Consider the following 17,147-nt stretch of genomic DNA (forward strand, 5'->3'; position numbering starts at 1 on the left):
ACTTCATCTTACTTTTGGTATGCTAATTTGTATTTAGTAAAATAGACAAATATAACTGAAAAGAATAAGTCTTATATCAAAACCTGAATAAAAAAAATTCAGAATTAAAGATAATAGAAATTTAACATCCACCTGCTAAAAATACCAGTGTTTGGGGCAATCAAATGCAGAATATGCAACAAATAAATATCCTGGCAACTTGAATCTTTAGATCCTAGTATAAAAAGGTTTTATTTAATACAGTTTATAATGTTAAAATTTTTGTGAAAATAAATAGGCATGCAATAACGGTGTTTTCAGCTGTGAAACAAAAAAAAAATAGTCATAGAAGAAACCAAAATTATGGCATTATATTGGAAATGTTTCCACTAGGAAGTGGGGGAGGCGATATCCAGCAGCAGGGTTCTCCCACAGTGAACTGAACCCAAAGAGGTCAGTAATTCATTATGCAGTCATCAACACAAAGCCACTGCCTGCACTGGATCTTTGAAATGGTGGATCCTTAAGTCTATTTTCCACAAGTCAGTTTTATCTCAATATGGTTTCTGACAAATCTGAGACAGTTCACTAAGGAGACATTTACTAAAGTTAGTCATCCTAAAAGTGTCACTGTTATGGTATTACAGGGAAGGGGAAAAACCCTATTGCACACCCCTAGAAGTAATAAATAATGCATGCATTGTCACAACAGCACAGTTTGTACTGCTTCAGTAAAATATATAGATTTCTTTTCTTTTTGTGAACTGTGCCATGTTTTCATTAATAGGATATAATTAAACTGCACACCCCATGTTACTTTTGACCAAGGATGTATGCTAAACCGAATTAAAATTTTGTACAGAAACTAAATAAGCCGTTGCATTAAATTTACCAACTGTTTGGCCACTGTACACTATTAAGAACTTTTATTTTGTTTTGCTTACAATAAAGACATGTAGCGCTACGCTTGAGGCAAACATCAAATTTCAATTAATAGTTTCTACTAAAAATAAAAAAAAGTCTTAGTATTTTCAGCAATGGGTGTTGAAACCCCATTTACCTAGACCCCCCCCCCCCCCCCCCAAGAAAACTGTAGGGGAAAAAAAAAAAAATACAAAAAACACACATCCAAAACATCTGCAGCGGTGCTAGTTCTCCTAACACTTTATGTGAAACTTTGGTTGACTAAAATCATTTGTAAGAAAACACACTTCTAGCATTATGTGGAATACTGCATACAGCTTCTGTAGATGGGTAAGGCATTTGTTAGCAATGACTGTCAAAGTTATGTACTGCAAACATCTGCAAGATTCCTGCAAATACAGCAAGTCTAAAATTTAAAAACTGAATAGGGTAGGAACATCAGTTTATCAATTATAATGTCAAGTCTTTAAATGGAATCAGAACATGAGAAATAAAATTTAAAAAAAGTGGAATAAAATGACCATTTTTCCAAAACTTCGTATCTCATCTACGCATTTGGTGCATGCATATACTTGACACCAATTTTACTTTGATTAAAAATGTATTCACATCTCAAAAGAGGGCTCGGTTTCTATAAAGAAAAGCTCCTCTACTGAATGTTGTGCAAATGCTATACCTTTACACAAGCATCAGATTTTCAGATCATATTCTTCAGACCAGTTACAGAAAATCTAAAACTAATATTTATACTTAGAAAATAATTTATGGGAAAGCTTGGTTAAAAGGCATAACAATTTCCTACAGTTACAATGACATGAAGCTTAGTGTAGCTGGTAAAGCTATTATCTTTTCCATAAGAAAATTATCTAACTTGCTACAATAGTTCATAATACAGCACTGTCTGAATTATACATTTTGTATAACAGTCAGTAAGTGTGTAAACAGTATACTGTCTCATTCTTGGACATGATGAACAGATTTCATATGCCGCTTTACTCGTCGCTTTTCCTGAAAGCTCTTTCCGCAGAGTGGACAGTTGTGAGGGCGTTCTCCTGTGTGAACTCGCTTATGCTTAGAAAAGTTGGAAGAATTATTAAACCTTTTATAGCATATGTCACACTGAAAAGGCTTTTCACCGGTGTGGATGCGTTGATGGCTGGAGAGGGCCGATGACTGCGTGAAACCCTTACCACAAACTTGGCACACAAAAGGTCGTTCCCCTGTGTGGACTCGCAAATGTTCCTTTAAATCCGTAGCCCTTTTAAACCGTTTATCACATACAAAACAAATGTATGGTTTGGGATCCATCTCCAAAAACTGTAAGTCATCTTGGTCATCGAGAGAGTCATCAATCTGGGAATCCCAACATTGCATGGATCTCTCAAAAAGCATGTCATCCGATTCTGCTAGGTCTGTAACACTGCAAATACCATCTTTTAAATTCTGAGAATTTGTTACATTCTGTGTAGGTTCATCAACACAAGAGATTTCCTCTTCCAGAGAGTGAGAATACTCTAATTTTACATCTGCTGGATTTATGAGACCTCGATCCTGGCACTGAAATGAACTTTTGGCAAGAGCACCAACATTATCCTCATAGTGATCATCATCATCAGTAGTGCTATCATCAGATATTTCCACATATATCTCATGCTCTTTTGAACCATGTTGCACTTTTTCAACAATAAATGAAGTAGTGTTATAGCCATATTCCACAGCCTTTGTCAGTTTTGGCTGGATGCATTTCTCCAATTTATCTTTACCTGCATTTCCTTTGGCTTCAGTGTCAATATTCGAGAGCGAGCTGTCTGAATCTAGGACTACATCGTCCTCAATAAGCACCACCGCTTTTGCCTTTGTTTCTGTCATTTTGGAAAAAGCTGCATCTTTGTCTTTCACGGCACTAGTCATTCCATCACATGATGACTGCAAAACATCCATGCTTAATACTTTGTTTCCATTCACTTCAACAGGGCCTTTTTCTAGCACAACTTTGCAGTCATCGTCATCCAGCATCATTTTGGGTAATGTTCTTGGATGGTGATTATTACTCAAGCTGTTGTCACACAAGATGGCTCCAATGGCCTTTGGGCAGGTCATGCCATTTTTACTTTGAAGTGGCTGCTTTTGGTGAGAGAAGCTATTTTCTACTTTAACATTTGCAAGGATGTCCTTCATGGAATGGGTACGCTGGTGCTTTTTAAAATTGGAAGAGTTGTTAAAGGTTTTGCCACATACATTACAGTGAAATGGCCGTTCTCCAGTGTGTATGCGCATATGCCCAGTTAACACTGAAGACTGAGTGAAACACTTCTGACATATTCTACAACGGTAAGGTCTTTCCCCAGTGTGGACACGCTCATGGTCTTTCAAATCAGAAGTACGCTTAAAGGCTTTATCACAGTATGAACAGGCATAGGGCTTTTCATTCAAAAGTAGACCTCCTGCTTGCACTTGTTGAGCTAGATCTAGTGTTTCACCATGAAGACGTCTATGTTTTATAAAATTAGAAGCATCTTTAAAAAGTCTTCCACATACTTCACACTTGTATGGCTTTTCCATTGTATGAGTACGTTTATGAGCCAATAAAGAGGAAGATTGTGTAAAAGCTTTGGCACATAATTCACACTTATAAGGTCGTTCACCGGTGTGGGCATTATAATGATCTTTCAGGTTGGAAGAGCTCTGAAACTTCTGCCCGCATAACTGGCATTCAAAGCGACTGCTGCCATTATGGAGCTGTTCATGGAACATCAGCTCTGAAACATAATGAAATGTTTCAGAACAAATACTACATTTGAGTTCCATACTAGACACAGGCTGCTCTTGATAGTATTCAATGTCACTACTCTCTTCTTTGATGGTTAATGTTGGGTTATCCGACATTTCTAACTTCTGCAAGTTTCCTATTTTCATTGCCATTCCATCATGAAGGCTTTGTACAGAAGTACTCATCACCACCTGGCAATTGAATGATGAAGACTTTGCGCAAACTTCAGTATCTTTATAACACGACTTGACCTTCACACTGTCCTCACTCTCCAAGCTGTTGAACATTTCTACCTGCACAGCAGAGCAATCATTCATGTTCCTGCTCAGAAATTGGTCTCTCTCCAACATGAAAAAAACCCTAAAACAGAAGTAAAAATAAAATATTACACAAAGATAACTCAAAAACATACACTAACACAGTTTGTAGATTTCGTCTATTGGGTTGCTGCACAATTAAATACTTTATATTGGTTAAATAGCGGTATTATAAGCATAGATATCTTCCTTCTCAATGCTCCATATGATCTAAAAGTAGACCACCAAAGTCTCAAAAAACAAACACAGATTCAGTAACAGTGTCCAGGTAAACTAGGCATTACAAACTGGTAGGTCACATGCAGCTCTCAGCACAGTTTTCAGGTTATAAAAAGATATGTGCGAGTGACAGATCCGGCCTGATCAGCAAGACGGCCATGGGGACACTCGCCTCCACCATAATTTCAACTCGCCAATGCGAGCTGGCGAGTGGAAATTTCAAAGTATGTATGTATGTATGTATATATATAAAAAAAAAAAAAACACTATACTGTTACATTTCAAAGCCCAATAATTGTTTTCTCAAATTAAAGTTACTGAAAAGTTTTTTTTGAAATTTAAATAAGCATGTTATACTTGGTATTGCCCAGAGCAGTCCCTTTCCTCCTCTTCTGGGATCCGCTGCTGGCTCCTTCTCCCTTCCAAGTGCCCCCATAGCAAGCTGCTTTTGACCTGTACCCACTCGCACTTTTGCTCTAAGCACTAGACAATCAGAAGTGGACGTTCTTGTTCCCCCTCCCTCCCCACAGTCTTCTCAGACACATGACAGGTCCCAGAAGACTGCAGAATCATTCACAATGCACAGCACGGCTTACACATGCACATTGGGCACCAGGCAGTGAAGCCGCAAGCTGCTACAGCTAGGTGCCCACAGTTACCATGCCGAGCACCAAAAACGTTCCCCAATGCCCCCTCGGGTGAGCACATAGCTGGATCCTGGTACAGGTAAATGTCTGGATTATTAAAAGTCAGCAGCTACAGTTTTTGTAGCTGCTGACTTAGTTTTCAGAAAACCGACTGAACCTCTGCTTTAATGCAGAGACTACTGACTGGTTTTGACATCTGTAGCATCATCGTCTTTATGCAAAAATAATAGCGATTTAAATTAATATCATGCGGCCCTGAAGATAAATAGAGTAATACACTTTTTGTGTGTTTGCATTACTTAAAAGACATTGGCTTAACATTGCCCTAACTTATTAGTTTCAGAAACTAGGCGCAACTTAATTGTACAACTACATGTGTATCAGGTAGCTCATGAATAATTCCATACACACACGCAGCTATGAAAATCACTGAGGACTTGTTCACAGGCATGAATGCAAAGTGGTGCCATTCATGTTTGAATGGCAGCCCAAAGCACCTTCTCAACTGACATGCGTTACAGCGACACCGTATGTGGCAACACACCAACATGCCTCCCCATGCACTGCCAAAAATAATGTATGCACCTTTGTGGTGCATTTATTTGAATGGACTGTCCTATTTGTGGAAACACAGAAAAAAAAAAACAGAAAGAAAAATATCAGAAATGTGGCCAATGTATTCTGGTCAACAACTATAGTATACAAGTGGTCATCACATTTGAGCCAAACATCTTGAGTTTTTAAAAGTTATTTTACTTTGTGATACAACCACATTGCCAAGTGGGCTCACGCATTGCGAGAAGGTCACTGCACTGACATGCTTTTGGAGGGTCCCTTGGCTTAACCCCCTCCTGCATCGCTGTCCCAGCACTTTAAGAGGATCTAAGTGTCGGGAGGTAGAGGCGAGCATTCAATCCGCTAGGATTGGCAGTCACAGCGATCACAAGATCAGAAAGCTCCCAATTGCAAGTATTTATTGGAAGCTTTCCAGTACCCATTAATTACTGCACTGTGAACGCTAGTTTTTACCTAGGGCCACATATTCACCCTCTCTCAGCATTAAAGTCCACCTACCAAGAGGCCGCATATATCTGCCAAGTTGGCAGGTAGTAGTTAAAGTGTATGTTACCCCAAAATGTCATAGTTCTGGTATGTGGCTGTTACGGTGTACTTTAGAAAGGACTAGGAAATTATAAACGTACATAAACATTTCTATTGTAAACAGAATTAGTCATTTGACAAGGCATCATAGCCGTTAAAGTGGAAATTATGAGTTCCCCCACCACACACACACGTGATTTTGCAGTTCCGGGTAGGGGGCGCATGCCCCTACCAGAGCTGCCATTTGCGGCCTCAGCCTAAATGTATGACAAAATTTGACTTAATTTTTTTACTGGACATGTTTAATAGCAAAAAGTCCAAAATATTGTTTTGCAAAATTGTCTTGTTTTTGCAATATATATATATATATTAAAAAAACCCAAAAAAAACAAGAAACTGCACAGGCGATCAAATACTACCGAAAGAAAGCTCTATTTGTGAGGGGGGGTGCGAATAATTTCATTTGGGTGCAGCATTGCATGACCAAGCAATTGTCAGTTAAAGTAACGCAGCGCCGCATTGCAAAAAATGGCCTGGTCAGGAGGGGGGGGGGGGGGGGTAAATCCTCTGCAGGGCAAGCGGTTAACTAGTTTACCTCTTTAGAGGTGTCTGGTAAGTGCACAGGTTTAAACGCTGCACTAGCAGCTGTGATCTTGTTTTAACTTTTATCTGTGGGATCCTGGCTTTAAAGTAAAAGGGCAGCTGTTGATCCACCAGATCATTTTTACGTAACTGGCACATACTTCTGGGATCATGGGCTATTTTCCGGAAAAGGTGAACTATAAACTCATTTCTGTTTTTCCTCCCTTTTATTTTATAGAAAATTATCTGTAGAAAAGATTGGCTGTCTTTTTGTATTTTTTTTTCATCTTTGTACACCTTTCTATGCACCGCTTGCTGCAGATATTAAATATAAAAAATAACACAGTTTAAGCAAAGAACTTGAAACAAATACAGAGATGGTTGCATTGTGTTACTAGTGCCTGAATGCTTACTTTGCTGCTAATCTGTGTGAGATTGCAGTGTGTTTGGCTGACAGAAGAGGCAGTCAATTTGATTGCATGCAGTTTAGCGTCAATGCATGGAAATATTGTACAGGTCACAGGCAGAGGCGGAGACAGATCTGTGGGAATGGTTACTTAGATCAGTCAGCTGACAAACTGCAAGTGGTGACACTACCTTGTGAATAGTGCCTCATGTGTGCCTGGGGGCAGTGAGAAAAAGTGACCACACTTTTGACCTTGTATTCTCCTACCTATGCACTCCATCCAACCTCTTCAACCATCTTTTTCCTCTTTCTGATCACCATTTTATTAGTTTCGCTCGATCCCAGTTTTGCAGCACCTCTGCTTCCAACCACCTAACAATTTCACGTAGAAACCTTCACCACTTTAACCCTTCTTTTCTTCACTCTGCTACTGATCACCTCTATGACTATACAACACCTTTGTCCTGCCCCCAATCTAGCCACTGCCGTGTACAATAGATCCCTGTCCTCCGCCCTGGATGAGCTCGCCCCTCTCACTACACACAGAATCAGGCCCTGACATCCACAACCCTGGCAAAGATACGATACCAGAAGTCCCAAAAAACATAGCCGTGTTTTTGAGCGTCTGTGGTGTAAGACTAAGTCTCACAAAGACTTCAACCAATATAAAACTGCCCTCCAGAAGTACAATTCTTGCCTCCACACTGCCAAGCACACCTCTTATCACTCTCATCAACACCTTCTCATCCAGTCCCGTCAACTAACTCTCTTTGTCCTCCGCTGCCTCCTCCCACTAACTCACTCACTAGCCAGGGGATCGCCAATCACATCTTTACAATTTCTCGATGAAATCTCCACTCTACAGAAAACTCCCCCACTTAACACCCCATGTCCACAGATACACTCAACACTACCCTTATTCAACCCTTTTACTACAGACGACGTTGCTAAACTGTTTTCTAACACCCACCTAACCATCTTTCCCCTGGACCCTATTCCCTCTCAAATACTTCAGTCACCCACTGGCTCTATCCTACACCCTAACTCACATCTTCAATCTCTCCTTACTTAAAAAGCCTTCCTTGGACCCCACCAACCTCAACCTACACCCTGGCACCTTGCTCCCCTTTTCCTCCAAACTCCTTGCATGCCTGATCTACAACCAACTGAGTGACCACCTCATTAAGAATAACCTCCTTGATCCCCTTCAATCTGGATTTCGCCCTCAACACTCCACAGAAACTGCTCTCCTAAAACTCAAACGATGTACTAAGAGGAAAAAAAAAAAAAAAAAAAAACTTTACTTCCATGGTATCTGTGACTGTGCTCTTCATTGGTTCTCATCCTACCTATCCCACTGCACCTTCAATGGTCACTTAAAATTCTACTTCCTCCTCATCTTCCTTTCTCAGTTGGGGTCCCCCAAGGGTTCTGTTCTTAGACCTCTCCTATTCTCAAGGAGCTACACCTCCTCCCTGGGTCAGCCGATAGCCTCCAATATCATGTCAACGCTGGCGACACCCAAATCTATCTTTCTCTACCCCTCAACTCACATCAGTCTCCTCACACATCACTAACTTACTGACTGACATATCAGTCTGGATGTAACACCACTTACTCAAAACGCAGTCTATCCAAAACAGAGCACCTAATATTTCCTCGGCCACGTGCCACTTCCCCTGACTTCTCTGTCAAGGTCAAAGGAACAACCAACCATCAATCCTTCCATTTATTCCAGGTTGCTAGGTGTAATCCTAGACCAGGGGTGGGCAAACTTTTTGACTTGAGGGCCGCAATGGGTTCATATATTGGACCCGGGGGCCGGACCAAGAGTAGATGAATGATGTGTATGTGTCATCCATAGTAAGTATAGTAATATTCCCCCATAGTAAGCATAGTAATTAATCCCCCATAGTAATTCATCCCCCCTATAGTAATTCATCCCCCCCTATAGTAATTCATCCCCCCCTATAGTAATTCATCCCCCATATTAAGTCCCCAAGTCCCCCCTGTGTCAATTCACTTACCTTTGCTCTGTGCGTTCCTCTCGCAGTGTTCCCGCGCCGTTCCGGTGTAGCATGAAAATCTGTCTCCTATGAGGATCTGTCCCCCTCGACGTATCTGCGCATGTGCCAGTTTCAGGCATTAGCAGCCGATCGGCGATCTCCGGCACATGCGCAGATACGTCGAGGGGGACAGATCCTCATAGCTCCGCGGGCCGGATTAAAAGGTCCGCCGGGCCGTAGTTTGCCCATTGCTGTCCTAGACTCTTTTTGGCCCCACATCCAATCACTTTCCAAAGCTTGCTGTCAACATCCGCAACATCTACAAAATAGACTCCTTCCTAACCAATGACACCGCAAAACGAATTCACTCCCAGGTTCTCTCTTGACTATTGCAACTCCTTCCTCATTGGTCTAACTTTAGATAGGCCATGCCCCCTCCAGTCCATCATGAATGCTGCTGCCAGGCTCATCCACCTTACCATCCATTCAGTGGATGCCATCCCTCTCTACCAATCCCTGCACTGGGTGCCACTCACCCAATGAATTAATTTCAAAATATTAACAACTTACAAAGCCATCCACAACTTGGCCCCCAGCTACATCACTACCCTAGTCTCAAAATACCAACCAGATTGCTCTTTTAGTTTCTCCCAAGACCTCCTGCTCTCTAGTTCCCTTATCACTGCCTCCCATGCTCACCTACAAGACTTCTTCTGATCCTCTCCCATCATATAGAATCCCTTACCTCTATCTGTCCAAATATCTCCTACTCTGTCGAATTTTAGGTAATCCCTGAAAACTTCTCTTCCGAGAAGCCTATCATGCCTCCACCTAACAACTGTACATTCATTCTCTCCCTCAGCTCATCCCACACAGTTATCTTTTGTATCACTTGACCCTCCCCTTTTAGATTGTAAGCTTTAACCAGCAGAGCCCTCTGATTCCTCTTGTATTGATTTGTATTGTAACTGTACTGTCTGCCCTCATGTTGTAAAGCGCTGCGCAAACTGCTGGCACTATATTTATTTATTTCAGGTACTTCTATAGCGCTGTCAATTTACGCAGTGCTTTACACATATATATATTGAACATTCACATCAGTCCCTAACCCTCAAGAGGTGTACAATCTAAGGTCCCTAACTCACATTCATACATACACATATTAGGGCCAATTTAGACAGGATCCAATTAACCTACCAGCATGTTTTTGGAGTGTAGGAGGAAATCCACGCAAGCACAGGGAGAACATGCAAACTCCATGCAGGAGGCGCCATGGTCGGGAATTGAACCCATGACCCATTTACTGCAAGGCAGACATGCTAACCACTAAGCCATCATCACCCCCCCCACACAAGGATTCTACCATGCAGGATCTCAGACGCGCTTGGGAATGACTTAGCTGCTACACAATCCTCAAGGCAGATTCCCATTTATGCAATGTTTTTGGTGTATCCAATTTTTATGCACATTTTACACATGCGTAGCTACCATTGAACTATATTAGAATGCAAGTTTTGATAAAAGCATACAAGAGCCCGGCATGCTGTATCGTTGATGCTCTTTCGTGAAAATTTGCATTCTAATGCACAAAGACAACATGCCTGAAATCATGTCTAAAACGCTCCCACAAAATGCTCCACATACATGAATGAGCCCATAGATTAGACCAGATTGTAGGATTAGGATTCCGCCTCTGTCCAACCAGACTGATATTTTGTGCAGGTCTCCCTCTAGTGGTGGCTGTTGGCACTGCAGGCAGTGATAACTTCAATGTACAGTTTTCGGCTGCTACCCAGGTTCAGAATGGGTTCTCGTAATCATCTGCCAGCATGCAAGTTGATTTCTGAGGGCACAACAGAAGCTGACCTTGCACATTATCCAGCCTCCCTCATCCCTGTAACCTCAGTTTGTTTTCCAACATCCCTTCATACTAGTTTATTGTGTTCAGAAGGTCATATCAACAAAAGGCCACCCCCCGTTTGTCCTATTTGTTGAACATAAAAAAATAAAAAATTAATTCTCTATGCTCACATTTTGGGGAACAGTTACCCTACCTTGTCAGATGGCAACAAAGACTTAGCTGTGACACTATGATAATCAGATAACGGAGTTGTGCAAAGATTGCAATAACTACATTAGGTGCTTTTCAGCAGCAAAAAGATGCATAGCACCACCCCTCACTGCTATTCACAATGGATGGTTTCAATGTGTGGGCCTGTGTGAATGAATCCCTACAAGTAACCAATCACCATTCCAATCTTTACATCAATAGATTTCACCATCCTTATTTCCTATGTACTGATGAGGCCCACTCCAGGCATGGTTCTGCTGATTCCAATAGAAGCTGCAGTGCTCCTGGACTACTGCCATTACCATCAAAAGCCATACTATCAGTTCCTGGGGAAACACATTGTCCACAGGTCCAGCCAGATGCTTTGCGCATTACTGACCTTCTCCACAAACCACACTATATGCCCTCATACTGCTCCCGCCATACCACTCCTCACTGCCCGCGCACTGCCCCTCCATGCCTGCGTACTGCTTCCAACACACCAACAATGTTCAGGGTTGGGAACTATATATATATATATATATATATATATATATATATATATATATATATATATATAAATAATATCGAATGGTAGGTGTAACAGAGACAGAATAGCAACAAAATATTTAAAAGAAATGCATGTCTAACAAATTATGCACTGATTTGCATGTTCATGAGGGAAATAAGTATTTGATCCTCTATCATTCAGCAGGATTTCTGGCTACCAGGTGTCTTTCATACAGGTAACAGGGTGAGATTAGAACCAGTCTCCTAAAAGGGAGTGCTGCTAATCTCATTTTGTATAAAAAGACACCTGTCCACAAGAGCAATCAAATTCCAGATTCCAAACTCTCCACCATGGCAAAGACCAAAGAACTGTCCAAGGATGTCAGGGACAAGATTTTAGGCCTACACAAGGCTGGACTGGGCTACCAAACTATCGCCAAGCAGCTTGGTGAGAAGGTGACAACAGTTAGTGCAATCATTCGCAAATGGAAGAAACAAAACAAGTGTCAGTCTCCCTAGGTCTGGTGCACCATGCATGATCTCACCTCATGGAGTGTCAATGATCATGAGAACAGTGAGGAATCATCCCACAACTACACGTGAGGATCTTGTCAATGATCTCCAGGCAGCTGGGACCACAGTCACCAAGAAAACAATTGGTAACACACTATGCCGACAAGGATTGAAATCCTGCAGTGCCCGCAAGGTCCCTCTGCTCAAGAAAGCACATGTCCAGGCCCGTCTGAAGTTTGCCACTGAACATCTGAATGATGCAGAAGAGGACTGGTTGAAAGTGTAGTGATCAGATGAGACCAAAATCGAGGTCTTTGGCATCAACTCAACTCGCAGTGTTCGGAGGAGGAGGAATGCTGCCTATGACCCCAAGAACACCATCCCAACTGTCAAACATGGTGGTAGAAACATTCTGCACTACATCAAAGGGACAATGGATGGGGCAATGTACCATCAAATCTTGGGCGAGAACCTTCTTCCCTCAGCCAGGGCACTGAAAATGGGTCGTGGATGGGTGTTCCAGCATGACAATGACCCAAAACACACAGCCAAGGCAACAAAGGAGTGGCTCAAGAAGCACATCAAGGTCCTGGAGTGGCCTAGCCAGTCTCCAGACCTTAATCCGATTGAAAATCTGTGGAGGGAGCTGAAAGTTTAAGTTGCCAAACGTCAGCCACCAAACCTTAATGACTTGGAGAGGATCTGCCAAGAGGAGTGGGCCAAAATCCCTCCTGAGATGTGTGCAAACCTGGTGGCCAACTGCAGGAAACGTCTGACCTCTGTGAATGCCAACAAGGGATTTGCCACCAAGTACTAAGTCATGTTTTGTGAAGGGGATCAAATACTTATTTCCCTCATGAACATGCAAATCAGTGCAGAATTTGTTAGACATGCATTTGAGTTTTTTGTTGCTATTCGGTCTCTCAGCGTTACAATACACCTACCATTCGATTTTTAGACTGATCGTTTCTTTGTGAGTGTAAGGTTCTGCACTTGGGGGCTAAGAATATGCATGCCTCATACATACTAGGGGGGGTACAACTGGGGGGAATCAATGGTGGGGAAGGATCTGGGAGTTTTGGTAGATCACAAGCTTAATAATGGCATGCAATGCCAAGCTGCGGTTTCTAAAGCAAGCAAAATCCTCTCTTGTATTAAAAGAGGTATAGACTCCAGAGAGAGAGATATCATATTACCCCTGTACAAATCATTAGTAACACCTCATCTGGAATATGCAGTTCAGTTTTGGGCACCAATTCACAGAAAGAACATTGGGGAACTGGAGAAATTACAGAGAAGGGCAACCACACTGATAAGAGACATGGAGGAGCTCAGCTATGAGGAAAGATTAGAGGAACTGAATTTATTCTCTCTTGAGAAGAGGAGATTAAGGGGGGATATGATCAACATGTATAAATATATCAGTGGTTCATATAGTGAACTCGGTGTAGAGTTATTCACTCTGAGGTCATCACAGAGGACAAGGGGGCACTCTTTACGTCTGGAGGAAAAGAGATTTAATCTCCAGATATGGAAAGGCTTCTTCACAGTAAGAGCTGTGAAAATGTGGACCATGAGCTACTTCTGGCCAGCTCATTAGATTGTTTTAAAGAAAGGCCTGGATTCTTTCCTAAGTACACATAATGGAACTGGATACTAATATTTATAGGTAAAGTTGATGCAGGGAATATCTGATTGCCTCTAGGGGAACGGGAGGGAATTATTTACCCCGCTGAAGCAAATTGGATCATGCTTTTTTTGGAGGTTTTTTTGGCCTTCCTCTGGATCAACTGTGGGTGTAGGATTGTATAAATGTTTTTCTTTCCCCTTTTATTGGTTTAACTAGGTGGACTTGTGTCTTTTTTTTTTTTTTTCAAGCAGCTTAACTATGCAACCAACCCTCCCTGCCCATATGCTGCCCCCACCACACTGCCCCTGTCATAAAGTCCCTTCCTACTGCTCCCGCCATACCAACCCTCTTTGCCTGCATGCTGCCCCCACATACTGCTCCCCCCACACCAATCCTCTCTGCCCAAGTGCTGCCCCTGCCACATTACCTCTCTCTGCCCACATGCTGCCCTTGCCATAAAGTCCCTCCCTACCTCTCCCACCACATCACCGCCCTCTGCCTGTGTGCTGCCACATCGCCCCTCTCTGCCCGCATGCTGCCCCGCCACATCACCCCTCTTTGCCCGCCTGCTGCCCCGCCACATCGCCCCTCTTTGCCCGCCTGCTGCCCCCGCCACATCGCCCCTCTCTGCCCACGTGCTGCCCCTGCCACATCGCCCCTCTCTGCCCACGTACTGCCTTTGCCATAAAGTCCCTCCCTACCTCTCCCACCACATCACCGCCCTCTGCCTGTGTGCTGCCACATCGCCCCTCTCTGCCCATGTGCTGCCCCCGCCACATCGCCCCTCTTTGCCCGCCTGCTGCCCCCACCACATCGCCCCTCTCTGCCCGCGTGCTGCCCCCACCACATCGCCCCTCTCTGCCCGCGTGCTGCCCCCACCACATCGCCCCTCTCTGCCCGCGTGCTGCCCCCACCACATCGCCCTTCTCTGCCCGCGTGCTGCCCCCACCATATCGCCCTTCTCTGCCCGCGTGCTGCCCCCACCACATCGCTCCTCTCACACAGCCCATGCACCTTCCCTGCAAATATTCTTCTTCCTCCACAAGAACCACACAGGCCACATGCTGGCCCTCCCACACAGGGGACAGTGCCCATACTAAATCACTGCTTCTCCTACAGTATACCCTACACTGCCACTTCTACCACAATCCAGTCTACCCCTCCCCCCATGTGCTTCCACCATGACCCATACACTGCTACTTCTACCACCACAAGCCATGACCCATGTAGTGCACCCATGATCCACTCCATGCAGTGCACCCATGATCCACTCCATGCAGTGCACCCATGATCCACTCCATACCCCCCCCCTTTCATGCAGTGCTCCCACCCATCCCCGTCCTGCACCTCCTGAACACGTCCCCTGCCCGGTATCCCCCATAATGCACAGCACCCCCGCACTCCCCATAATGCACGGCACCCCCCTATAGCCCTGAGCCATGTCCCCGGCCCCCCACCCCCGACTCTCCCCGCACTCCTCCTCAGGTCGGTGTCTCTCCGCACGTGTCCGGCCTAGAGCCCCGCCGTGCCCCGTGTCCAGTCATTGTTGTCCCCCGGGCTCTCTTTGTCCCCCGGCGCCGTGCCCGGCCTTTCCCTCTCCCCCGCCATGCCCGGAACACTTTACCTTCCCCCTCCGCACAGAACACTGAGGCCGGGCCACCCCCTCTGGTCCAGTCCGCTCCGGCAAACTTTCAGCCAACTGAAGTACACCTCGCTTGTAGAAGCTCAGCCATCTTTAGCTCCTTCCCATCCCCCATAGCGCCTCATTCCAGCGGCCTTATCATCCCTTTAAGTCAAGAGCCTTAAAGGGGATGGCGGGGGCTTTGTTATCTACAGACAGGAACTCCTCCTGGCCGTCCTTAAAGAGGCCGCTCACATTCCTCCCGCGACAGATGGTCCTTGAGGGAGACGACTCCCACTCAGCACGGCGGGCAGGAGACAAAGGCCGCTCTGCTGAGTCCATAGAGAGGGCCGCATTCCTCCCGGTCCATTCACTCCACACTGCCAGCCATAGGACAGGGGAGCATGCCAACCTCTGTATACAAAGTGATCTCAGATCTCCCCTATAGATAATATAGGAGAGAAAACACCACATGGGTGCCCCCTGCCTGGAGTCACATTTCCCTGCCCCCCATCCTTCCTCAGTGGTCTGTGTGTTGGGTCTGAGACTGGTTCACCCCTGGACGTTCCAGGAACACGTGCGGCATATGTGCACTTCTATTCATTCTTAATGGCATCCCAAACGCAGCTGAGAGGCACATTTTGTCACGCCAAAAAAGAGCGGTAGAAAAAAACGCAGCTCACTACCTGAAATGGCGGGTAGAAGGGTCCCTTGTAAGTGAATGGGCTCCCCTATGTTGTGTGAAAAATGCCAGAAAAGTGCGGAAAAACACAGCACAATGTACATGTGTTGGCGAGGCCTAGGTTCCATTCACACCTCCCATGGCTGCAATGCGCAATTTTTCACACTTTTTTGGTGAATTTCCCATCCGAGGGCATTCCAATGGCACAAATGCGGCCAAGTAGCTCATGGAGCATTTTGCTGCTTCTGATTTGTGCATTTTTTGTGTGCAGCAAAACACATTTGCTTCCTCTGTATGGGGTGTTAACAATTGCTGGCATCACAAGTATGACGCTTGTTTTTTCACAATCTGGAAACACACATTCCTGAACAGAGCCTTAAAGTGGATCTTGGACATTTGGGTGCTCTCTCCTCAAATCCTGAAATCTGAATTTGTCATTTTTTTTCCTTTTCTTAATTTTTGTATCTCCATCCCCCTTGCCTCCGGCTGCCATTGTGGCCTAGGAAGAAATAGTGTCCCCTCTACTCTGAAGCCTGCTGGGATCAGTACGTTACATTGCTTCACTTTCTACTCAGCGGCTGGAGGAGGGTGGGCCTGGAACACATCATAAGGGGCTGGGCTGCATGGACCAGGAAGAGACAGCCAGCGCCCATGATGCCAGGAACAAAGATGGCAGCATAGGACAAGGCATGTGGAAATGACACAGCACATTGCTCCACCTGGCAAAATAGACTCCAGCCTGAACATGAAAACGGAGCATTTTACCGTGTGGCTAGTGTGAGCGGGCCATAGACCTCTGAGGCTGGATTCACACCTATGCACTTTTCACTCTGACAAATTTTCCACTGGAATAAATAGAAACTCATTTAAATGTCAACCTGTATCGCAATGCACGTTGTAAGAAATGTCAACACATGATAACTTGTGTGTATCATGGCATATGTCTTAACACAGGCATTTACATATGTTTTTATTGCGTTTATTTAATTTATTAACCTTGTTTCAGGTACTTCTATAGCACCATCAACCTAGGCAGCGCTTTACATATATATTGTACATTCACATCAGTCCCTTGCCCTCAAAAATTTATTTTGGATTTCAATGGAACGTGCATCAAGCAAAGATGCGAATCCAGCTGAATTAAAAAATGTACTGATCAAGGCTGGATTAACACCTTCATTTTTTTGCTT

At 44.2% G+C, this 17,147-nt stretch overlaps 1 protein-coding gene across 1 annotated transcript; it reads right to left on the reverse strand.

Moving 5' to 3' along the window:
- Positions 1-206: 206 nt before the first annotated feature.
- Positions 207-15,519, reverse strand: LOC149441727 (uncharacterized). Its single transcript, XM_089656984.1, has 2 exons — positions 15,279-15,519; positions 207-4,033 (listed from the first exon to the last, which is right to left on the reverse strand). Exon 2 carries the CDS (start codon positions 4,021-4,023, stop codon positions 1,858-1,860), a length of 2,166 nt encoding a protein of 721 aa, XP_089513110.1. The 5' UTR covers positions 4,024-4,033; positions 15,279-15,519; the 3' UTR covers positions 207-1,857.
- Between the last annotated feature and the right edge of the window lie 1,628 nt (positions 15,520-17,147).

The sequence above is a fragment of the Staurois parvus genome, unplaced genomic scaffold (assembly GCF_062004578.1).
Source record: "Staurois parvus isolate SC_StPar_1 unplaced genomic scaffold, SC_StPar_1.0 ptg000953l, whole genome shotgun sequence".
NCBI lineage: Eukaryota > Metazoa > Chordata > Amphibia > Anura > Ranidae > Staurois > Staurois parvus.